The 26745-nt window shown below is 39.7% G+C and overlaps 1 protein-coding gene across 1 annotated transcript in view; it reads right to left on the bottom strand.

The window, feature by feature from the left end:
- Positions 1-221: 221 nt before the first annotated feature.
- Positions 222-26745, bottom strand: part of LOC110966547 (tetraspanin-1) — a 46552-nt gene continuing 20028 nt past the window's right edge. Inside the window, exons 4-7 of the mRNA XM_022215943.2 lie at positions 9832-9930; positions 5500-5643; positions 3961-4044; positions 222-2127 (exon numbers count right to left, since the gene is read on the bottom strand). Of these exons, the coding sequence (XP_022071635.2) occupies positions 2068-2127; positions 3961-4044; positions 5500-5643; positions 9832-9930 (387 nt within the window). The 3' untranslated portion in view covers positions 222-2067. The remainder of the gene's footprint in view (positions 2128-3960; positions 4045-5499; positions 5644-9831; positions 9931-26745) is intronic.

Here is a 26745-nt window from a genome sequence, read left to right as displayed (position 1 = left end):
CCCAAAACATTTACACTGACACTGAGGCAATTTTATGCATTTTGGACATCTCCTGCTGGATCCAAAAATGCTGTGTAGACATTCAGTAGCATTCCCCAGACTTGCAGCAGATTTTGGTATATGAAATTATTGTTTCCCCTAAATAAAATGAGCTTCTCAAAGAAGATGTAATAGTTCTTATCTTAGGATATGGGACTAATAGAAAAGTTTTTGGTCACATTTATATTACTTATTAAATTCAAATCAATTCAATTCAAAAACATGTATTTGTCCCCTGGGGGCAATTTAAGAGACACGGAGCTGGATCAAATAGTTTAAGATGCAGGTGCATGTTCTTAATGTTGGCTTAATTATAATTTTTTTACCCAACAAAGTACAAGTCAGATTTGGGGGAAGTATTACAATAAATGTTATTGAACAACAAACACAAGCACTCAGACAGGTTAGAAGTAAACAATTTTTCCAAATTATTTAAACCACATCAGGCCAAACTAAATACAAGCACACCTGAAATGTCAAAGGCAATTCCTGATAGCACATAACTACATTAGGTCACTAGGTCAAAACCTCGGGCTGAAATAAAAATGGACAGTCTGGGCATTTATAGGTAGTTATATGATATATTTATTTGCAAAATGTCTGAACCTGATTGCTTGTGCTTCTTGACCTATTGGATTTTTTTAAGGATTGTGCTATACTAAAACAGGACTAAAGGTCTAATAAAGTAATATTATGGTCCTTTTTGTGTACATTGTCCATTCTGATAGGCAATAGCTCAAGGTGTATAGACACTCTCTTGGGTGAGCAGGAATGATTTATCCATCTGATCAACAGTAGCCAAAGTAATTGTCATGATGTCTGCCATACATCAATCCATCCATCAATTTTCTTCTGCTTATCCGGGGTAGGATTGCAGTGGCAGCAAGCGAAGCAGGTCATTCCAGACGTCCCTCTCTTTAGCGACACTTTGGGCTCCGCTTGGAGGATCCTGAGGTGTTCCCCGGCCAGACGAGATACATAATCCCTCCAGTGGGTTCTGGGTCTACCCTGGGGTCTCCTCCCAGGTAGACATGCTCAGAAAACCTCCAAAGGAAGTCTCCCCGGAGTCATCCGAATCAGATATCCAAACCACCTCAACTGGAGCAGTGGCTCTATTCCAAGCTCCCTCTGGATGTCTGAGCTTCTTACCCTGTCTCTAAGGCTGAGCCCAGTCACCCTGTGGACCAAGCTCATTTCGGTTGCTTATACCTGCAATCTCATTCATTCTCTGCTGAAGTCTGAACAATGACCATATCGAGCTACAATTTCAGCAGCACAGTCAGGCAGAATAGCTGCAGCTGCTCACAGGCAACAGCTAGTTGCAATCAAAGACTGCCCCATTACAGTGAGTTTTTAGCATTAATTGCATCATGTAAAGTGTCACATTATTTCATCTTTCTGTAGTATCCATAGTATCCCTGAACTAGTAGTAGTGTATGACTGAACTAGATCAACACACCAAATGTAGATCAGAAGGTTGAAGAGTCTACCTATACAGTATATAACTGTATCTAAATCTAAACTTTCTGTGAGGGAATGCAAATAATATTGCTTGGTGTTAGTGGACATCTCAGTCAGCCAGGTTGGTGCCTCTTTTGATGAGAGTCAATTTAAAACATGTACTTCATGATATAGACGGAACACAAAAATGAACTCCAAATTAGATTATTTTTAATCAAAACTATGACTTATAAGTTAGCAAAAAGCAAAGGAAAAGACAGAATGTGTTGAATAATCTCAGGATCCAGAAAAGAAATTCAGAGAATGATCACACGGTAATGCATGTAATAAATGGAACTTTTTTTTTGTCAAATTAGATATTTTTACTCTTTGTAGCTGCTCTTGTAAATTTTTACTATATGTACAAGAAGATTTTTTTTAGGAAAATATCCTAAACATGGCTGAAAACAAACAGTAAAAAAAGAGAATGTGGGTGGCAAAACAACAAGACTTCCCTTAATAATGATTTAAATAGTCAATCACATGATCTATCATTGTTATACCCATTTTGTTTTCTGTGAAGGAGCCTCAGCTGACTCTGTTGTCCAGGTGGCAGTACAAGTACATGGACACAATCATGGCAGCAATCTGGAGAAACACAACAATTTGTGAATCCAAAGAAGGTATGTAAAATGAAAATATTTATTTTAACCAGACTGTGTGGTTGATAAATGCTGTTTTGGTTATCTCAGATGGCACAAAAGTTAAGGTTTCTCAAGAATAGTTAAAAAAAACAAACTTGACAAGTCCTCTGAGACCCACTTGTTTCTACCAAAACTGATACCCTAAAAATATTATAGGGTAAAGGTTAATAATAATTTCAATAATTTTATTCTAAAAAAAAGCCCTTCTAACCCACAGGAGTGACATACTTGAAAGTCTTGCTCTTGACTTAAAGGTCACTCTCTTTTACTGCCATTCATATTGAATGCTGAATATTTGTTATATTTCTTATATTTCTCATATTCAGCTTCTCCTGCTGCTTCTCATAGTGTAAAATGTATTTTCTATATGTTTTGGGTAGCTACTGTTTGATTGAGGGCTGTCATGTTTCGTTGACATTCTCATAACTGCATAGAACTGTCCAGCTCATACAGGTGTATAATGTTTCCCTAATTAGGTTATAGTGTTTCGCAAATAGTTCAACGCGGGGTTGAGATTTTGCTCTCTAAAACACAATAACCCCACAGATAGAGGCTTTGCATCTGGGATTTTTAGATTCTTTGATACATTTTTAACCCTTAAACATTGATTTTAAAAAGTTAAACGGAGGTCCTCAAAGACAAAAATGTTCACATCGAAAACAATGCCAGAAGAACATTACATATTAATATTATTTTCACTTTCAATGACTTATCTCTTTTGATCTACATCAGTCCTGATCATTATTACCAAATATTTATTCATTTTCAGGTTTTTAACCTTTTCAGTGGCAGTTTGCATGCATGTTGCTGTCTTTCATGGAATGAAATAAAATTAATTATTTTCTATAAAATAAGTGGTAAAGGGACAATTCAGTTTTGGATTGTTATAGGCTTGTCAGTACAAGAGTACCCCCCCTATAAAATGCACACATCCCCACCATATAGCCACCCCACATATAAACACACACACACACACATACACACACACACCCACACACACATACATACTGTGTTTTTCTATCATTGTGGGGACATACCATTGACTCCCATTCATATCTAACCCCTAACCCTTACCCTAACCCTAAACAATGCCTAACCCTAAAGAAACGTTTTTGCACTTTTACTTTTTTCAGTAACAACAACATGGCCAAGAAAACACTGTTTAAACTTGTGGGGACCGAAATGAGGTCCCCACAAGTGACACTGTTTTCGGTTTTCCTACAGTTGTGGGGACATTTGGTCCCCACAAGTATAGCCAGCACCTGAGCGCACACACACACACACACACACACACACACACACACACACACACACACACACACACACACACAGTGCTCCATAACGTAGCAAGCAGCCTGTATTTGCTCTATGGGCCAAATATGAAAACATTACATAATCTAGTGGAAAAAAATAAAAATGACAATTTCGAAGCCAAAGCTTCAGAATTTGTAATGGCCAGGGAATAAAAGATAGTAGCTATAATAGGTTTTAATGAGGACATTTTGTCCTTAATAATTACTGTGTATACAAAATTCTTACACTTGGGACCTTAACACATCATGGGGGCTGAGGTTAAAATTTCAAAATTCCCTTAAAATACACACCTTTACCAAATTTCATGCCAAAAGTAGAAATAAAACAGCCAAAAATATCTACAAATCAAAAATGAAAAGAACAAAAACGTCTAGATGGATGCACGAGAGTTAAGCACCATCAGCCAAAGTGGTCACATTGACATTTTCTTGAGAATTTAGCTTTTCCCTTTCATTTGTTTTACCTCTAGCACTCCAGTTCCTGTTGCGATGCCTCCCACAGTGTTAGCATGCTCTTTGAGGAGCTCCAGGATTTGTTCAAAACAGCCCTGAGGAGAAAAATATTTGTCCAATAAAAATGTCAGTTCTACACAAAGCACACATTTGACAATCTTGGCAAGTGCCAGTGGAGCAAATCTTTCACTATGTTTCAGTGTATTGAACATTCCCACCCTAAGAAAATTAGGGTTGGTTGCAACTAGTTTGCCAATATAGCAGAATATATCTATCAGTGAATCTAGTGAATGATTTTTCAACTCAGTCAGTTTAGTCAACCATTTTGTCATATTTAATCTTAAAATAATGAAAAATCTGCTAATTCATGTATTGCAGTGAAATTTGGTACTAGCATTCATGGACCTATCAGGAAGAATTGTAATCCCCTTAAGGATTGCTTGACCTTCCTTCTAGCAACATCATTAGTACTTTGACTTATGACCAAATATCACAAAACTAGTACTATTCACCAGCTACAACTGTACGTTTTAGCGAGTGCCAATTAGCAAATGCTAGCATGCTAAACTAAGTCTGTGAAGATTGGAAACATTATACCTGCTAAATACCAGCATGTTAAAATTGTTGTTTGCATGGTAGAATGATTTTGATGATCTTCGCATTGAGCTCGAAGAAGCATTTTGTCTTACTGCAGTTTCTCAGTAACCTGGCAATAGCCAGATTAATAATTGTGTAGTACTTGATAGTACTCCACAATATCAATCTGGGACTGCTCCATGTAAATCCGTTCGGAGGAAAGAGGCACGGATTGGACAATGCAACAGTATGTCCCGCCTCTGACAGGTTTGTTTTTAGCCAATCGCGGGATCTTCACAACGAGCCAAATGGTAGATTAAACTCTTACCAAAACCCGTAGGTAAAAAAGCACAAACATCTTTACCATCCAGAAATGCGCAAAGCGCCTCTCGTTGTTCTTCCTTCAAAGAAGCGATAGGAGATTCAGCTAAAACTGACTTAATAGCAGCATCTACACGATCGTTGTCCTCCGTTGCCATGTTTGTTTTGATCTACTGGCTCTTGGTGTCATCTTCACACCCGGATATCCCACCCCACACACGAATACTGCTGCATGATTGGCCCGTGCCAACTTGGCTCTGTACGAACAGTGAATGCGGGAGCAGAGCAAGATGGTTTCTTGAGAGATTTGTGAACTCACAAATATCGCGAGAAATCAACTTGCTGGCAAGGTTAGTTTCTCAGAGCTATATGGCTGTAGACTTATGATTAATCCACATTCAGTCACTAGTTCATTAGAGACAACTAGGTAAAATGAATGCAGTCTGAAAATACAAGCGTACAGTATATCCTATATTTATGAATTAATGTTAGAATATTTTTATTAAAGTCATTTTACATTCAATTTAATTATTGTAGATACTATAGAGTGTGCTACTTTTAAATTGTATTGGACTATACTGAGAGACATGCGTAATATTTTGACCTCCCCCTTTTACGTTAATGAACGTACACTCAAGAATTTTTCATTTCACCTGCACAGTGCTGTGCTCTGCCTCTGCTAGACTGCAGGGGAGGCTGTTGGTCCAGCAGCAGCTGGGTGGCAGGCTGCTTCCATTCTCCTTTTCAAACTTAGAGCCCACAAAATCAGTGTAGTTGGAGAAACCACAACACTGTAGCTGAGAGGGGGATGAGAATGCACAGTTAACACTTGAGTAGAGAGTTTTATGCATTTAATAAAGGTTTTAATCTACAAATATTAGACGTTTTACTCTGCTTTTCTGTCAGTAAACTATTTACTGAAACTATCAATAAATTTCATGTTGTCACCTCAGATGTTGCTATGTGTTGTGCATTTATTTTCAGAACAAATAAATGCTGACTGTTTTGTATTTACGGGCTTTGGTCTCAAAAATTCTTAAACCCCTGATAACCATTAGTGAAATATATTGTTTTAAGTAATGATTGCATTCTGTGGGTGCCATCACATTGCTTAGAGTTTTAAAAATAAAACATTTTGAAGCTTAGAGCACTATAAATTCTATTCACCTAAAACAGAATACACAGTATTTTTTTTCCTCAAATACAAAACAAGCTCTGACATTATCCACTTTTTTATACATTGCTAATGTAAATGATCGATTTTCTGCCTCTCTGAGTCTGAGTCTAATAAGTGTATCAAATCGACCCTGTTGGACCTGAGCCAGCAGCTGTACTTTATTGTAATCATTTACAAGAAGTTAAAAGGCCGTGCCACTAAGAAAATTCAATTACTGCAGTTTTCTGCGTCACCAAAACTAATCATTTAAGTTGTATTTTTTTGAAACAGTAGATGTTGTGATAATTCCAGAAGACCTGTAATAAATCTATGAGAGAGCCAAAATGCATGATTGTTTTAGGGTGATATCAGCTAAAATGGGCCACTTTTTGGTAAATCGCTTGAAGCGCTAACAAAAAACAATGTATTCTATTAAAATGTGGTTTTATGGCTAGTAATGGTTGTTTTCTTTTAATTTTGCATTGAAATTATCTAGAAAATAGGATTGTTTAGTTCCTACAGGTCTTGATACATCAGCTGTGCCAATTTTTTTACACAAGCAAAGTTCAGGTAAAATGGGCCAGCTGATCAGGTAAAATGGGACGCTTATCAGGTAAGTTGGGCCAGTCCAACTGCAAAGGGATAGTCATCAATTTTTATTGTAAAAAAAAAACTGTTAATATGGCAACATACTGTGTAAGAACAATTTAATAATATCAGGACAATTCATTACATTGTAAATGATTAACTGATCTGCTCATGGCAAATGTATTGAATCCACATGGCACTGTGAACTTGGGTATAAAACACATAAATAATGATAAAAAAGACCTACAAATGGGATGAATTCAAACACTGAACCTCAATAATATATAAATAGTCAAAATTTTAAAATGTGTGTGTGTGCTTCGGTAGGTACATACCGGGCTTTGCAAAAGTTCTGTTACACGGTGTTTCATGATCTTTAGAGACGTTTACATGTCGGAGTGAAAAATTCCATTGAATAAACTGAAAGTTCTACCTTATAGGCAGGTGTCCTTAATACAAATTTTTTTGGTGAAGTTGTATCAAGATGGAAGTCAAAAGAGTTGAGATATCTGCTCTCCTTTGTGCTGAACATCAGCCGGATGACCATCCACAGAGTTGCGGAGAGGCTAAAGAATGGTGAAGATCTTTCAGGTCTTCACCATTCTTGAAAGATCACTGAAAGATCTTCACCATTCTTGAGCCTCTCCGCGACTCTGTGGACGATCATCCGACTGATGTTCAGCTGCTTGGCTCTGTCAGACTTGTTGTGGCCAGCATGAAGGAGAGCAGATATCTCAACTCTTTTGACTTCCATCTTGATACAACTTCACCGGAGAACAAATTTGTGTTAATGACACCTGCCTATAAGGTAGAACTTTCAGTTTGTTTAATGGAATTTTTCACTCCGACATGTAAACGTCTCTAAAGATCATGAAACCGTGTAACAGAACTTTTGCAAAGCCCGGTATGTGGCTACTTAAACCACAAATTTAAATACAGTCCTGACAGGTGAAGCCGTCATCATCATAGATGCCGTACTCACTGCAGATAAAGTCAGTGGATTGTTACTAAAATCACTGATCATCATTATTTTTAGGCAGATGCATCCTTTTCACATAAATGCCTTCTGCATTCCCTTCAAATGTGTACACGTGTGCATGTGTGACTGACAAAAAGGGTGGCCCATTTTAGCTGAAACCAGGGGGCCCAACTTACCTGAATAGGCTCAGCTAAATTGGGCCACTAACAAAAACGTCAATCTTTGAAAAAAAATGTCCAAATACCAAACTTTAAGCATTATTTCTGATAGGTGTCATCAAGACAGATATTATACATCAACAATTTTATATATACACATTTCTTTAATTGACTTATCATCCTTATAATTTTATCAGAAATTCTTATGCCAGTCCACTCACCACGCAGTTTTCCGGTGCAGTGTGAATTTGAATCTTATTTCCGCCCACAAAAACAACCACAGACCAATAAAATCTGTTGTTTCATGTTAAGTACAGTTGTGGCAAACATTTGAGACCATTTGCTGTCATTGGCTCTAAAAATCAGAGGGGCTAGGACATCCAAAGCTTAAATGGCCCATTTTACCTGATGGCCCAATTTACCTGATATCACCCTATATTTTAACTGTTTGTGTGTGCGTGCGTGCGTACGTGCGTGTGTGTGTGTGTGTGTGTGTGTAAAAAGACACATTGTTTTCACTGGGGTTTCAATGATTCCATCATAGAATATTTAGAGCAGGGGTCGGCAACCCGCGGCTCCGGAGCCGCATGCGGCTCTTTCATCCCTCTGTTGCGGCTCCCTGTCGCTTTGGAAATTAAATAATCAGCAGGCTATTTAATTAAAATTTCTTTTATTTTAGATTGTTAATTTTTAAAATTTAATTGTAAATTTGAAGATTATGGTGATCTTGTAACATCAAAATAAAACGTCTTAATTTTTGTCTGTCAAAATATGCGTCCCAGCCTGTGATGTAATGAGTGTCTTGTGTAGAAGAACTCCATAACCCAGCATGCCACGGGGGAAGAACCAGGAAGTGGCCGGACATCGACTCGTGTAGATCGGCTGGATGTAAGAGACATGCGAGTATATATTAAGTATTGTTGTGGTCATAATAAAAGTTAAAAGACCAGCAAGCACGCCTCACTCACTATCTACTCTTTGATATGTCAGGTTAATACGATGCTACTCGCGAGAGCACGGCTCGATGTCACGTCCAGCATCCAGGCAGCAGGTCAGAGAGTCAGAGGAGTGTCGTTTTGGAAAATAGGGCAGCGACTTACCGGAGAAAAGTTATTAGCTTAAGATAAATAGATAAATAGATTTTTCAAGTTAAATAGACATTTGCAAATTATTGATTTCCAGCTAACATTACGTAACATATGAGGTCCAGGAGCAAAAATGACATTAACCAGGTAAGATAAATATTAGTGGTAGGACACAATTTAAAAAATGAATCTATCTAATTAAAGGCTTTGTAATTAATTAATCACGACTGATTAACAAGGGCATAGAGGTAAAAAAGCGATATATGCAGTGTTGTCTTCATTTTAAATGCCAAAAGGATTTTGCGGCTCCCGGTGTTTTCTTTTCTGTGGGAAACGGGTCGAAATGGCTCTTTGAGTGTTAAAGGTTGCCGACCCCTGATTTAGAGTTATAGGAGTCATCGGAAATTCAGGACTGCCATGATATACCAGCCCGATCTCACGAGGATTCGTGAAACTGTCACGTAAGTTTTAGTTTCGGTTTCGTGCGCACCAACACGATTTCGTCATGTTTTTCGAAATGCGCACCAATGTATTTTAAACGGCGGACTTTTCGTGCCACTCAGAACGTATTTCAAAAGAATGTGTATATTATATTTTTAATGTAAAACCGTGGCGAATCCAACGCTATATTTTGCATGACATCGTCCCTAAACATAACCCTAACCATAACCCTAACCATAACCTAACCATAAGCCGGTGGTACACTTACCAATTTGCATAGGAATTTCAAGAATGTCCGGCGGCCGGCGGCCGCAAACGCGATCACACAAGCAGTATACGCCGATGGACAGCTTAGATCGTCATGAATCCGCCGGTATAAACCACTTTCAGATGTGATTACCACAGCGAAAAACATTTCGTGGTGAGCGGCATGAAAAACATGACGAAATCGTGTTGGTGCGCACGAAACCGAAACTAAAACTTACGTGACAGTTTCACGAATCCCCGTGAGACCGGGTTGGATATACATGGTCTTTACAAGGGTATGTAAACTTTGTTCAAGACTGTACATATTATACCTCTATCATGGTGATGTTCCAGATCTTGGTGACCACGGGATCACTGCCATAGTCTTTTTGTAAAGCAGGGGTTGCCCACGCTCTGAGGATCCCCTCAGCCTGTTGAAAACATATGCATGCAGACATACACACCTGTGAGTAGTCTACTTATATTACACTCAACAAAAATATAAACGCAACACTTTTGTTTTTGCTCCCATTAGGAGCCAATGCAAGAATGCATCATTTGTGACATTTATAGCAAATTTTGAAGAAAAAAACAGAATTGTTATTAAAAAGACAGAGAACCCACTTTGTCAGTAAACTATAGCTGACAAAGACTCTAAAATGGCACGCATTCCATCGCGCTCCTTGGTTAACAGCAGCACTCGCTTCTGTAGTCGACGGAAAGAGCATCCTGCGCCTCTCTCTTCTTCTGCTCCTCCAGAGTCTTGCTGCGCTGCTGGGTCAGCTCTGAACGAAACTCAGACTGAGAGCGCTCCACACTCCTCACTCGGCTGTGGAGTGTGTAGTTCTGCTCTTTCAAAAAAGCAAGTGATAATGATGCAAAAAAAAAAAAAAAAAGTAATTCGAAGCACAATGACTACAATTTTAGTTAAATTATAATAAACAGGTAAAAACAGAGCTTTACGGATACTTTCTCATAAGCTTAGAACATGCCACTTGCCAATTGTACAATTCTACAACAGCAAAGGAAAAAACAAACAGACAAAAACAGCTTTCAAAAGGTTCTGCGCTGTGGCTTAAGGACATTTTTCAGTGGATTTGAGTTGAGTGCTCTTTCTTAGTTTGTCAGTGAGAAAGAATTGTCCAGCATTTCTCTCAAATATTGTTCACAAATCTGTCTAAATCTGTGATAGTGAGCACTTTTCCTTTGCTGAGATAATCCATCCCACCTTACAGGTTTGCCATATCAAGATGCTGATTAGACAGCATGATTAGTGCACAGGTGTGCCTTAGACTGCCCACAATAAAAGGACACTCTGAAAGGTGCAGTTTTGTTTTATTGTGCGGGGAGGGGTCCACTCCTCTTCAATGGCTGTGCGAAGCTGCTGGATATTGGCGGGAACTGGTACATACTGTCATATATGCTGATCCAGAGCATCCCAAACATGCTCAATGGGTGACATGTCTGGTGAGTATGCTGGCCATGCAAGGCCTGGGACATTTTTGCCATGGTAGTCTGGTGACAGATGCTGCAGCTGCGTCTTTTGATCAAAGCTACCACTGGCTGACCCTTAGGAAAAGGGGAGGGCTCCTGATTCCTTCTGAGGGGACAGTGAGAACACTGAAACTCCAAACTGGCAATTCACGGAAGACACTGTGTAAGACAGTCCTGTTCCAAGGTTTCTAAGTTGGTGAAATAAAGCAACCTTAAAATCAGTTTGAGCGGTTTCTGTCATCCATCTATAAATATGTAAATATATGTAACACCAAATATGTAAATATAATGAATAATAAATATGTAACAATAAATATGTAAATATAATGAAGCTATATCTAATATAATAGGTAAATATGTTACAATTATGTAATATGATAGGTAAATATATAATGTAATAGGTGAATATGTAACAATAAATAAATATGTAATGTAATATGTAATAATAATAAATGCGTACTAATAAATATGTAATAGGTAAATATGTTACAAGTATGTAATATGATAGGTAAATATGTAATGTAACAGGTGAATATGGAACAATAAATATGTGATAGATAAATGTGTAATATAGTATAACAATACATATGTAATAATACATAAATGTGTAATAATAAATATGTAATAGGTAAATATGGAACAATTAAGTATGTAATATAATACGTAAATATGTAACAATAAATGAATGTATAATAGGTAAAAATGTCATTGTGTGTAAATATGTTGAAATATCTACATTTGTTCCAGAAAAATGTTATAACTTGTGCCCTAATGTACATGTTCATTGTACATAAATGTCACATTGTATGTAAATAAACGCTTTTGCATATTTTTGTTTTGGGCTACATCATGTTGCTGCTCAAAAAGGACATATACATGTCCATGATACATCAGTTCCAATATCTGATTTGCAAACTTCTTCCATTTCCCCTCAATACTATTTTATAAGTCTGCTACATCCATGATTATAAATAAATAAAAAATAAATGCAATGATTCTTTACAGTCACGTAATTGTATATTTAAGTGGTTTTCTTCAGAAAACACATCGCTGTCACATTGACTTGTTTAGGTTGACAGGACAGACTTGACCCTCACAATATGGCGGCCGCTTTGATGTATCATAGCAGTGGGTGAACACAGGCTCCCTGGCATCTACTGTATATGTCTATGGCGACCGCTGTGTGCTAGCATTTAGCATAGTAATGCTAATGTCGTTTTTAGCAGGGCTCAGGGCTCGGTGCTCGTGCGTGCTGTTGATGTCAGCCAATTGGGACCACTGCTGTTTTGTCTTCTGTTGCTTTGTCTCCTGCTGTTTTGTCTCTGGCCGCCGTTTTGTCTCTACTGCTTTGTCTCCGGCTGTTGTTTTGTCACCGCTGTGTCTCCTACCGCAGATTGATTCTGCAGTGTGGACCTCTGCTCTGCCATCTGCAGAGTTCTAATGATTGACTGTGTATGCGCACATGGATCGCATACACTGTATTTAATTAGTTCAGTTTTAAGCGGTTTGGAGTGGTTGGAGTAATTTTCTTACATTTTTGTTTGAGGGTTATGGCCTCTCTCCCTCTCCTCTCTCCTGTTCTGCACTACATTTTTATTTTTACTTTACTTTGCAAAATCTTATGATGTGCCTGCACTTTACACATCTTCCTTTACAAAATATTCATTCTTTCCAAAAATGACCTCAATTGCAAAAATGGACCCCACTTAAAGTATTTTTCAAGACTAAAAATGTCCTCACCTTCAAAATTATCCACATTTTTCTACGTCTTCAATTTCCTAAATGTTCAAATACTGATCAAATGTTCTTGTATTCTTGTATATCCTTACATTCTAAAATGGCCTCACTGTTTTACATGTGCTATTTTCGTAAACAGTCTTTCTGCTCCAAAATATCCTCACTTTCTAAAATGTTTTTCTTGTCTAAAAGGTCACAGTTTTTTTTAACAGTCGTTACATTCTGAAATGATTACTGAAATGTCCTAGTATTCCAAAACATATGTGTTTCTAAACTGTCTTTGCCCTCTAAAATGTTCTCACTCCCTGCAGTCTTGTAATTTTTCAAAATTACAGTCCATTCTCAAAGCTTTCTCCACTCTGCAAAGCTGTCCTCATCTTTTGGAAATGTCCACACTTTCCAAAATTTAGTTTTTGTTGTACAAATGTCCTCTGCTTGTACTGATGTCTTCACTCTCAAAAAAATGTCCCAACTTCTCTATTGTGCAAAACTGTCCCCTTTCTGAAAACTACTGCAGAGAAAATGTCCCATTTGTCAAAAAAATATCTGTTTTCAAAAACTATTGATGATCTCTAACATGTGCTCAAATTTCAAAGTGTTAAAAATTTTCCCTCTTATGCATCTTTAAAAATGTTTACATTTCTCAACAATGTCTTCACTGTGCACATCCTCACTTATCATTGCCAAAAACTGTTATATAAAAGCTTCCCTACTTTCCAGTAAAAAAAATTTCAAAATATACATCTTTTTTAAGGTACTTACCATTTGAAGGTTTAAATTAAATAAAAAACACACCCTTTTCAACAGCATCAGAAATTCATACTGTCTTTTTATAGGGGTCATTTTGTGAACAAGAGGGTTTTATAGATATGTTAATATCTTCCTGTGGATTGGTATTAATTCTGTAACTCTATGAATGGGACTATTTGAAAATAGTCAAATGTATTTTATGTGCACCTTGCCCCCGTCCCTTTCCCTAAGGACTACAGATGGAAATTAGCTTGAAAAGCTACAGTCTGGTACAAACATCTTTGCTCTTGAGCTTAATGTCATTGTACACTGTCCTGATAAATAAATAAATGAAATAAATGGTATGAAACCTCATCATTGCACAGCAGAGCTTTTACTGTCAAAGTCTCACATAATTATGCATTCATAGGTACAGATACATTCATAATTTGAAACCTCTTGAAAGTGAAACACTGGAGCTGATATCGTGGACAGGAAAGGTAAATAACTGGGAGTCATCTATTCATCAGAAATTAAATAAATCTTCTTTCACACAAAGCACCTGGGAAACAAACAACCTTAGCCCAGCACCTGGAAAAAAGACAATAAATCAAAAGATGGCGAAGCCAGTATTCTCCATTTCTCTTCCCCTTTTTTTGGTCAAAAAAGGTGGGACATCTACATATGTATTGATGCCCTTGATAAACATTTTGCCTTGAAAATGCAAAAGAAGAATATTAGGTTTCAGGCTGGGGAAATTCTTTCGCTGTCAAGGATTCCATTCCTCGCCTCCACCCCCAACATGCACCCCCCCCCCCCCACACACACACACACACACTTTTGATTAATAATCCCCTTCCATACAGTCTTACAAAGACCCATTTCATGAGGACAGAGACTGTGTGGTGTACTGTATCTGCATGCAATCATTTCAATGTGTGTGGTGGTAGATGTGTGTGAGCATGTGTGCAATGACTGAGGCAGTGGTGCCCAAGGGGATGCAGGCATAAATGGCACAATTAAAAATGTCCCCCGAGTGGTTCAGATCAGAGAGGGTTATTACCAGGTAGCTAATTCATCACTGTCACTTGGCCCCAGGCCTGGCCGCATACCATCCAAGACACAGCATACATACATTTGCACTGATAAGAGCCTCACCAGACCTACACACTCACACTCTCACACACAGACACACAGACACACAGACACAGACACAGACAACCCCACACACACACACACACACACACACACACACACACACACACACACACACACACAAAATGGATAGGCAGGACAAAGGCAGGAGTGAAGCAAGAGGTGATAACACATCTATCAGCATACGGTAGGGTAAAAACATCTCACACACGACAAAAATCTCCTTCATGTGAATTCAGAATCTAGCTGTACATTCTGTATCATCTCAAGACTATCTCTTCATCCACTTACATATTTTATGTGTTCAGGGTAACTCTGTAAGACACCCTGTGAGGAGATTTTGCAGACTAAGCCACATGTATATGACAAATGAAATATTTGCAAATGTACACTTACAGTGCCTTGCGAAAGTATTCGGCCCCCTTGAACTTTTCAACCTTTCGCCACATTTCAGGCTTCAAACATAAAGATATAAAATTTTAATTTTTTGTCAAGAATCAACAACAAGTGGGACACAATCGTGAAGTGGAACGAAATTTATTGGATATTTTAAACTTTTTTAACAAATAAAAAACTGAAAAGTGGGGTGTGCAATATTATCCGGCCCCTTTACTTTCAGTGCAGCAAACTCACTCCAGAAGTTCAGTGAGGATCTCTGAATGATCCGATGTTGTCCTAAATGACTGATGATGATAAATAGAATCCACCTGTGTGTAATCAAGTCTCTGTATAAATGCACCTGTATGTGATAGTCTCAGGGTTCTGTTTAAAGTGCAGAGAGCATCATGAAGACCAAGGAACACACCAGGCAGGTCCGAGATACTGTTGTGGAGAAGTTTAAAGCCGGATTTGGATACAAAAAGATTTCCCAAGCTTTAAACATCGCAAGGAGCACTGTGCAAGCAATCATATTGAAATGGAAGGAGTATCAGACCACTGCAAATCTACCAAGACCCGGCCGTCCCTCTAAACTTTCACCTCCAACAAGGAGAAGACTGATCAGAGATGCAGCCAAGAGGCCCATGATCACTCTGGATGAACTGCAGAGATCTACAGCTGAGGTGGGAGAGTCTGTCCATAGGACAACAATCAGTCGTACACTGCACAAATCTGGCCTTTATGGAAGAGTGGCAAGAAGAAAGCCATTTCTCAAAGATATCCATAAAAAGTCTCGTTTGAAGTTTGCCACAAGCCACCTGGGAGACACACCAAACATGTGGAAGAAGGTGCTCTGGTCAGATGAAACCAAAATGGAACTTTTTGGCCACAATGCAAAACGATATGTTTGGCGTAAAAGCAACACAGCTCATCACCCTGAACACACCATCCCCACTGTCAAACATGGTGGTCGCAGTATCATGGTTTGGGCCTGCTTTTCTTCAGCAGGGACAGGGAAGATGGTTAAAATTGATGGGAAGATGAATGGAGCCAAATACAGGACCATTCTGGAAGAAAACCTGTTGGAGTCTGCAAAAGACCTGAGACTGGGATGGAGATTTATCTTCCAACAGGACAATGATCCAAAACATAAAGCCAAATCTACAATGGAATGGTTCACAAATAAACGTATCCAGGTGTTAGAATGGCCAAGTCAAAGTCCAGATCTGAATCCAATGGAGAATATGTGGGCAGAGCTGAAGACTGCTGTTCACAAACGCTCTCCATCCAACCTCACTGAGCTCCAGCTGTTTTGCAAGGAAGAATGGGCAAGAATTTCAGTCTCTCGATGTGCAAAACTGATAGAGACATACCCCAAGCGACTTGCAGCTGTAATTGCAGCAAAAGGTGGCGCTACAAAGTATTAATGCAAGGGGGCCGAATAATATTGCACGCCCCACTTTTCAGGTTTTATTTGTTAAAAAACTTTAAAATATCCAATAAATTTCGTTCCACTTCACAATTGTGTCCCACTTGCTGTTGATTCTTGACAAAAAATTAAAATTTTATATCTTTATGTTTGAAGCCTGAAATGTGGCGAAAGGTTGAAAAGTTCAAGGGGGCCGAATACGTTCACAAGGCACTGTATTTACATATCAACCAAAGTGCAATGCACAGTGCAAAGACCTGCCCCAAGAGACAGATAGACTGCTTAGGCCAGTCCACAAGATGCAAGAATGAACCCAGGAACACTGGAAATGCCAAAATGAACTCAGATCAACTAACAAGCTGTAAAGCAGACCAAGGGAGACACTGAAGGTGGACAGAGGCTTGACCTAGGAATCCACTTAGGAGTCATGCCCAGCACCCACCCCAAAAAAGATGATGGCTGCTATATTCAGATAATGGATTTGAGATAAAAGTGGACTGTGATGACCATGTGGCTGCTGCACATACGGCAGCTAGAGACGGTCGACATTACGGGGCTCATGTGGTAGTCACACCACAAGGTGAGTTTGCTCAGACCCAGGATGTGACTGACACACCTGGGAAACACACATCTGATGAAAGGTCGACAATCCAGCAGGCCAGCCCAACAAGTGCCTGTCCAAATAACTGGAGTCAGATGAAGAGTTGGTCAGTCTTCATGACAGTCTGTCAGCACTAAATGTGCTCCGATAAGCCCAGACAAGGCTGGTGCTGGTCCTCTTGGTCTTCCCTGGTAGATAAAAATGACCCACTAAGATAGGTTAAATTCAGATGAAGCTATAGGCAGGAACATCAGGTTGGGACGAAGGACTACACCTGACTCATCTGAAATTTGAGCCAGTTGCCACTGGCCTTGCACATACTAGGGCCAGGAAAAATGCAGTTCTAAAGAAAACCTATTCCAGACTAGCAACAAGAGTCAAAAGAAGGGATTGCTGAAGTACATTCCAGACTCCGTCCATAATTATCATGCTCAAGGGACATTCAGGTATCGTCAGAGTGATGATGACTCAGCTGGAGTAATTTTCTGATACCCACCATTAGCAGACCGGAAGGTCGTCATTCAGTAAGGTTCCCACCAAACACGTTAGATCTATGAGAAATACGCTAGCAGTGGGAAATACAGCCACAACAGCTAACTCTTTCAGAGATGTGGACACTGTCAGATGAAAGTGTCCTCATTTGTTGCTTAGCTGACTGGGAAGTCTGCACTCAGCAAGGATCCCACCAAACGTATTAGCACACATTAGCACACCATTAAGAAGAAAAGAAATTCCCCAAATTAACCTTGACAAGGCACACTTGTGAAGTGAAAACCATTGCAGGTGACTACCTCATGAAGCTCACTGACAGAATGCCAAGAATGTGCAAAGCAGTAATCAAAACACATGGTGGCTATTTTGAAGAATCCATCCATCCATCCATTCTCTATACATCGCTTTATCGTCACTAGGGTCGCGGGGGTGCTGGAGCCTATCTCAGCTGACTTAGGCGAAGGCAGGGGACACCCTGGACAGGTCACCAATCTGTCGCAGGGCTTTTTTGAAGAATCTAAGATATAAAACTAGGACTGGGACTTTAATGTGTTAATTTCGCTTAATTACTAATTAATGTCAGAAAAAAATAACATGTTGAAAAAAATAATGCATTTAATTGCACCTTTCTCAGTTCCCTAATTCCTGGCACACCGGTAACCATAGACTGTCTATGCTGGTAACACTGATGCACACTCCAGTCCAGTAGGGGGTGGTAAAGTGTGTTTGCCAGCCATGAAGAAGATGCACAGGGGTGAGATCAGTGCACAAGAAAGTTTGGTTAACAGTGAAGGAAGACGAGACCGTATTGGTCGAAAAGTTTTCTTTTAAAAACTTCCTGATGGCAGCTCGGACAAAAGTGTGGTTGTGTGCAAACTGTGTTACAAAGAGTTTTCTTATCATTGCAGCACTTCAAAGTCACCAGCATCACCTCAATGCAAAACGTGTTGCTGTTAGCACCAGAGGTAACATTATCTACAACAGTTCTGGTACCAGCAGACGGTGTAACCATACCATAATAGACTACTCTTCAAGACAGTGAATGTGCTTGAGTTTATAGAAAGTCTTAAAATGTTGAAAATAACCACTATAATTGGACTTTGAGTTTGCCGTAATCTGTTAATGTAATAGAGGATGAAAAATGCAGATAAATATAAATGAAACAAACATTTTTGTTGTTTCACCTTGTGTGAAACACACTTTGTATTGGAAATAAAAGTTGTTTTTTTTCCAAAAATGGCCTACAATGCTAAAAAAAAAAAAGCACTGAATCTTAGACAGAAGAAGGTTGAGCCAGCTAAGGTAAGCTCGAACTGCTTTATTTTGTTTTTGTGTTTGGGGTCGTTAAATGCTTAGCACTGGAGTTTCAGTTTCTCTCTGCAACAATAGGTGAGGGCAACTGACGCGGGTCACACCCTCTATTGATTGCCCAAGTGAAATCAGACGGGTGGGATTTCACTATAAGCCTAGCTTATAAGAGGGTAAAATCTGTAACTTCAGTAAACAAGCACTGGATCTTAGACAGAAGAAGGTTGAGCCAGCTTAGGTAAGCTCGAACTGCTTTATTTTGTTTTTGTGTTGGGGGTCGTTAAGTGCTTATCACTGGAGTTTCAGTTTCTCTCTGCAACAATAGGTGAGGGCAGCTGACACGGGTCACACTCTATTGATTGCCCAAGTGAAATCAGACAGGGGCGGGATTTCACTATAAGCCTAGCTTATAAGAGAGTAAAATCTGTAACTTCAGTAAACAAGCACTGAATCTTAGACAGAAGAAAGTTGAGCCAGCTTAGGTAAGGTCGAACTGCTTTATTTTGTTTTTGTGTTTGTAACAGGGACGGGTTTAGGACCCTGGGGAGCCTTTAAAGGTGGAAGCAGTGCTCTCTCTCTCTCTCTCTCTCTCTCTCTCTCTTGCTATTGGTACGCAGATAAGGAAGTGCAGTCAGACGCGTCAAGCACGCCAAACAGTTGACTTGAACTCAGACAAGCGGCAGTTTGTGACAAGGTTGGTGAGACTTTGGGAGGTTGAGTAGGAGCGGTGCTTCCTTCCCTTCTCTCGCTATCGGTATGCAGACAGGGAAGTGCAGTCAGACGCATGAAGCACGTCAAACATTTGACGCAAACTCAGGAGTAAATTAAGGAAAGACTGTATCTCTCCAGCCATCTGCGTACAGAACGTTGCGGTGTGAACTTTGAGCAGAGATTGTGATTTGGCAGTTATCATGATACCACGCACACTGCTGGTCTGAGTATTGAGTATACGATTTAAAGGACTGTCTGCAAGTGCGGTGACTGTCACTGTTTTTCTTTCACTCCATGATTTAGTTTTAACGGGCCTTTGGTTTATTTTGTTTTTGTTTGTTTACTTTCTTTTCGGTATCTGTTTTAAGTGGGCTAAGTGCAATATTTATGGGCATTGTGCAATTTCTGAGTTATAGCCGGTTGGAAGTTGTGGGCCTTACATTTGGTGACCCCTTTCGTGTGAAATTTGATCATTGGTGATTCTTAAACGGTTGCAGTGGTTGTAGATCCTACGGGATTTTGTTAGTGTGTAGATCCCACCTACCATTTTGCCCTACCCTCTTCCTTCTTTGTTTCATAGGCTGCTATTTTACTCACAACACACAATCGCCCTCTGCCTTTGGCATATTTTGCACAATTGTATTGACTACTGTGTAGCTGTAGCCCCATTTATTATCCGAATTTTACTGTTTGGTTTATTCTGTTTATACTGTAATAAATTTTTGTAATTTTGTAAGCCGTCCACCTCCCATCCTGGTTATTCTGGACACTTACCTGTTTGTGTGGTGAATCCGAATGAGAAACACTAATTATTCTATAATATAGTACTTATTCGATCACTACACACGTGGACAAAATTGTTGGTACCCCTCAGTTAAAGAAGGAAAAACCCACAATTCTCACTGAAATCACTTGAAACTCACAAAAGTAACAATAAATAAAAATTTATTGAAAATTAAATAATCAAAAACAGCCATTACTTTTGAATTGTTGATTAACATAATTATTTACCCTGGCTGCCTCTGGTTGGTCGGAGGAGGAGCTGCTGGGGGGTGGTCCAATGAGGATGGCCGGAGGGCGGGGAGAACCAGACGGAAGTGCAGGTCGTCATCAGCTTCATCATTAGCTGAAACGGCTGGCAGCTGGGGCTCCAAAAGACTCCGCAACAAGCCACAGCTGCACCCACACACAAACTTCTCCCAAAACAAAAGGCCCAACAAAGCACCACCTCAAGAACAAACGGCACACCAATACTGGTGGTCGTAACACCCCTCTCCTTAAAATACAAACCCCTAGGGGTTAACACACCCTCTATTGATTGCCCAAGTGAAAACAGACAGGGGCGGTTTAGCCGGGTGCATTCAGTGAAGTTGGAAAAAGCTGTGACTCTGTCGGCTACTTAACGTCACAGACTGCGCTTGAGCGTCAGCACATAGTGTGAAGACCTGCGAGTCTACCTGCACGAGTCCACCGAGCAAGGACACCGAACACCGGCTACCGCTAAGGTCTGTCTGTCACAGTTTAACGCACAATGTGTCTCACGTGCATCTCAGTCATTGTCGGCAACCGGAAAAGACGCGTAGTCCTCTGCAAACGCAATCCACACAACCTGTCCGCTCTCTCTGACAGTGGTCCCAGCCCACACTCGGTTACCTTTGGTCTCTGGAACTGTCAGTCCGCAGTTAATAAGACAGAATTAATCAGTTCACTGATGAAACTCTCAGACATTCAGGTCCTAGCCCTGACTGAGACATGGATCCACCCAGAAAACTCAGCTACACCAGCTGCACTCTCTGCTTCCGCTATGCTAGGCCACACCCCTCGCTTTACTGGATGAGGAGGCGGTGCTGGCATGTTCATTCCAGACAACTGGTCTTTCTCTGCACTGTGCCCATCGAACAACAACACAACATTTGAATATCATGGTTTAACGGTCACTACGCCCATTAAAGCATATATTCTGGTTTTGTACCGCCCACCAGGGGGTAATCTGGATGGCTTTGTCTCTGAAATGGACATGTTACTCTCTGATATCCCTGATGATGGCACACCACTGATTGTCATGGGAGATATGAACATTCACATTGACAGACCTCAGGCACATGACTTTTTGGCACTTATCTCCTCTTTTGCACTTGTACTGGCTCCGTCTCCTCCCACCCACATAGCTGGTAAAGTCCTTGACTTGGTGCTGACTCGTAACTGCACCATAGCAGAGGTGACAGTTACTCCACTACACCTGTCAGACCATTTCTTGGTAAAATTTGTGGCTGCCTTTCCGCAATTACAGACACCAACACAGATGGTCCCCTTCCACAGAAACCTGAAGTCCCTCACAGCAGCTCAGCTGTCTGAGGAGGTGAGCTTTGCAGTATTGGATAAAATGAATTTTGGTCCTAAATTGATACGAATGATAAAAGTACTCTACCTCAATCCATCGGCTATGATTCGAATGAATGCTAATATGTCAGCCCCCTTTCCCTTATCACGTGGCACTCGGCAGGGTTGTCCCTTATCCCCACTCCCCTTTTCTTTAGCGATTGAGCCTCTCGCAATTGCCATCCGAGCACATCCTGCTATGGTTGGGGACGAGAAGCATGTCATCTTGCTTTACGCTGACGATATCATGCTGTATCTGTCGAATGTGGCAACGTCACTCCCCGCCCTCTGCACCTTATTAGAGGAGTATAGCTGCCTCTCTGGATATAAGATAAATAAACAGAAGAGGTTGATGATGCCTCTCAACCCAGCTGCTCAAGGAATGTCGAAGGGAGATATTCCATTCCAGTGGGACCCTGGTAAACTTTGTTATCTCGGTCTGCAAATACCCAACCAGATATATCAGATTTATCCTCTCTACTATGAACCACGACTTAAAAAAGTCGAGGCAGATCTGGATAGATGGAAGTATCTTCCTATATCCTTAATTGGAAGAATAAATTGTGTAAAAATTAATATTTTGCCCAAGTTCCTTTACTTGTTTCAAGCGCTGCCTACACCAATCCCGAAAGCTTTTTTCAAGAGTCTGGACGGACTGATATCTAGATTTCTGTGGAATGGTAAAACCCCTAAAAGTCAAGCTCAAAACCCTCTGCCGTCCCGCTGAACAAGGAGGGTTGAACCTACCCGATTTTCAGTTATATTATCTGGCTGCTCAATCCAGGGCTGTCTGGTTTTGGACTAAGGACTCGGATCACTATTCAGTCTGGAAACAGATTGAACAATCGCATACAACAGTAGCGTTGTCTAGTATTCCATTTATTTGCTCTTATTTCAAGCAAAAAAAATGTAACTTTGAACCCAATGATAAAACTTACTTCAAAAGTCTGGAAGGAGATTAGAACAAGGTTTCATAGTGTCCGCACACAGTATAGGTCTACCCCCTTCCATTTTAACCCAGTTTTACCTGGGGCATTAAGAGATGGCATCACTAAAGACTGGTATAACAGAGGTATATGCACTTTTGGACATTTGTATGAGGACAATATTCTAAAATCCTTTGAACAACTGAGGACTTCTTTTGGGGTGCCTTCTGCACATTCCTTTAAATATCTGCAGGTTCGGGACTTTATTAGGGTGCAGCAGGGTGGGAAACTTATCCCCTTGGGGGTCTTTGAGGTAGACCGCATGATACAGGAGAAACATGACCCTAAAGGTTTTTTGTCCAATGCTTATAAAAAATTAATGAGCCTGGCAGAGAATAAAGTTCTTAATGCCAAAGCTAAATGGGAGGAAGACATTGACGCTGCTTTCACTGACTCTGAGTGGGAGGAGATTTGCAGTAGCTCTCAATCATTCTCGTATAACAGCCAACACAAACTTTTACAGTTTAATATTATACATAGGGTTTACTTGACACCTCATCGTCTCCATAAGATAAGTAATAGATACTCAGAATTCTGCCCTCGATGTAAGACTGAGATAGGAACCCTTTTTCATATGTTCTGGACTTGTAGACGCTTGGAGGAATACTGGAATTCCATTTTGGACATTGTTAAAGGAATCGTAGGGATGGAAATCCCAGCCAATCCACGTCTAACATTACTGGGGGATCTGTCGGTTCTACCAATAAATATGAGAAATATCACTCGCTTTGTCAGATTAGCCCTTCTTGCGGCTAATAAATGCATAGCTATCAACTGGAAAAATGAGAACCCCCCTGATGTTTGTTTATGGCTCAAAGAGCTCTCGTCATATCTGCGTTCAGAGAAGATTATTCTTAGGAAAAAAACATCTGTCTTTGACAAATGCTGGGGAGGGTTTTTGACTTTTTTACGTAATAGAGTTGCTGTCACTCCTGTGAGTGGGGTCTAGATTATGTACTACAGGACTCAGAGTGATCTCCAAAGCTAAAGCTATGGGCTGCTGTCTTCATTTCTTGTGCTAGTCTGTCTCCGTGTATTTATGAATGTATGTAAGTTGTAATTATTTATTTATTTATTTTATTTTTTAAAAATTATATATATTTTTTTCTTAAATTTATTTTATTTTTTTCTTTTCTTTTTCTATTTCTTTTTCTCTTATAACGTTTCCTTTTACACTGCCACCTCTACAGTCTAATTACGAATTGTTAACTCGTTTTACTATTACTTATTATTTTGTCTGTATCCATTTATTGGTCCATTCTTTCTTTTTTGTTACTACTTTTTGATCATTATGGTTACATTTTTAAAAAAAAAATTACAATTTCTTGGTATTTAATATATTTATTATTTTAACATACTTATTTCAAACAGGGATACAGTACAAGAAATAAACAAAAAAGAAAAGAAAAAATAGAAATAAAAATTAGAACCCACCCAAACAAACAACACCCTGTTCACTGTCATACAGAATTACAAACTCAATACAGATTAATGACATTTAACAATTGAGTCAGCCAGAGCAGATTTGACCTAGAAAAGTCAGTAATTTATGAGAAATGGAGAAAAGGCTTAGTCCTGGACCTGTGTACATGGTTTATCAACAAAAGTTAAGAAAGGCTTCCACACTTTATAAAATTCCCTTTCAGAGCCCCTCAAGACAAACCTAATCTTTTCCAATTTGAGGTGAAACAACACATCCTTAATCCAGTGTGACACTGTGGGTGGAGCCGTGTCCTTCCACTTCAAAAGTATTAGGCGGCGTGCCAATAAAGTAGAAAAAGCGATCAGTTTCCGACCCCCTGCCGGTAATGCCAAGCCTTCAGTCTCAACTCCAAACAAAAACAAAAGTGGGTTGAGTGTGATCTTTATGCCGAATATACAGGAGAATGCCTCGCAGACACCTCCCCAAAAAAGTTGTATCCTTGGACAAAGCCAGAACATATGGATCAAAGTGGCTTCCGACGATTTACATCTTACGCAATTTGGGCTAAGTTGAAGATACATCTTTGCCAGTTTTGATTTACTGAGATGTGCTCTATGTACCACTTTAAATTGTATGAGGCAATGTCTTGCACACATGGAGGATGAGTGAATTTCCTTTAAAACCTTTTCCCAGTCAGATTCAGTAATACAGATTTGAAGATCTTGTTCCCATGACTGTTTAAGAACATCCATAGAGGCGGAGTTCAGATGTGAAATCAAAGCAAGCATTGAGGATATAGCTCTTTTCTTATTTGGGTTGAAACACAATCTCATCAAATATATAATAAGGGGGTTTGTTGGGGAATCCCGAAATGGAGCCCGAAATAAAATTCCGGATCTGTAAATATCTAAAAAAATGTGAGGCAGGTAAGTTATATTTGTTGGCCAGTTGTTCAAATGAGGCAAAGTTATTGTCAAAGTATAAGTCCTTTAAAAATTCTAACCCTCTCCTCAGCCAGCCATGAAATGTAGCATCTTGTAATGAAGGAGAGAAGAGAAAATTAGATGCAATTTGGGAATTTAAACTCATCCTTAAAAGGTCAAAATGTTTCCGAAATTGAAAGCAAATTTTAATAGAGTCGTGGACTACAGGATTATCAGTTGTCCAGTTTTTTGCCAATGGGACAGATGCACCAGCGACAGATGGCAGCGAAAAAGGGGCAAAGGAAAGCTTTTCCATTTCTACCCATGCGGGCCCACTGGTGTCATGCTGATAGTGCATCCAAAAAGATAGACAACATAGGTTGGATGCCCAATAATAATAACAAAATTTGGTAGAGCTAGCCCTCCATCCCGCTTCGATTTCTGTAAGTGTTCTTTACGTAAATGTGGCTTTTTACCATTCCAGAGAAAAGTTGAAATTACAGAGTCCAGTTTTTTAAAGTAATGTACACAGGGAGGCTCTGAAACAAGTACAGATACTTAGGTAACACAGACATCTTAATCACATTTACCCTCCCCACAAGTGAGAGGTGAAATGGCGACCATTTTGACAAATCTTGTTGTACACGTAATTGTAATTTAGAAAAATTTTCTTTAAAAAGATCACAGTAGTGTTTAGTTACCGTTACACCAAGATAGACAAAACTGTGTGCAGCAATCTTGAAGGGAATGTTGATTTTCGCTATTGTGGAGTCAGACATATTCATAGACAGCAATTCACTTTTAGATATATTCAGTTTGTAACCTGACAGACGACCAAATTTATTGAAAAGTTCCAGTATGGAGGGAATAGTTACCTCTGACCTTGATATAAACAGCAGGAGATCGTCAGCATATAAAGATATTTTATGCTCAATGCCATATCGCAGGATGCCATAAATAGAGTGATTACCTCTTATAGCTATCGCTAGGGGCTCGATAGCCAACACAAAAAGGAGAGGGCTAAGGGGACAGCCCTGACGAGTTCCACGATGCAGAAGGAATGGTTTTGAGTAGTGATTATTGGTGAGCACCGTAGCAGTAGGGCAGGCATAAATTAATTTCACCCAGGACAGGAAATTATGTCCAAGTCCAAACTCACGCAAGGCCGCAAACAAGTAGTCCCATTCCACTCTATCGAATGCCTTCTCCGCATCCATAGAGAGAAGGCATTCGGAATCAGCTTGGCTGGGCGTGTATAGTATGTTAAAGAGACGGCGGATGCTAAAAACGGAGTGTCTATTCTTAACAAAACCAGTCTGATCAGGAGCAATAATATTTGGCAAAACTTTTTCGAGCCGATTAGCGAGAACCTTTGCCAATATTTTATAGTCAGAGTTTAAAAGCGAAATTGGTCTATAAGACCCACATTCTAAAGGGTTTTTATCCTTTTTCAAAAGAAGTGTTAGACAGGTTTGGTTCAAACTATTGGGAAGCACACCTC

The sequence above is a fragment of the Acanthochromis polyacanthus genome, chromosome 4 (assembly GCF_021347895.1).
Source record: "Acanthochromis polyacanthus isolate Apoly-LR-REF ecotype Palm Island chromosome 4, KAUST_Apoly_ChrSc, whole genome shotgun sequence".
NCBI lineage: Eukaryota > Metazoa > Chordata > Actinopteri > Pomacentridae > Acanthochromis > Acanthochromis polyacanthus.
Note: the sequence above shows the minus strand (reverse complement) of the source record. Positions and strands in the feature narration are given on the sequence as shown.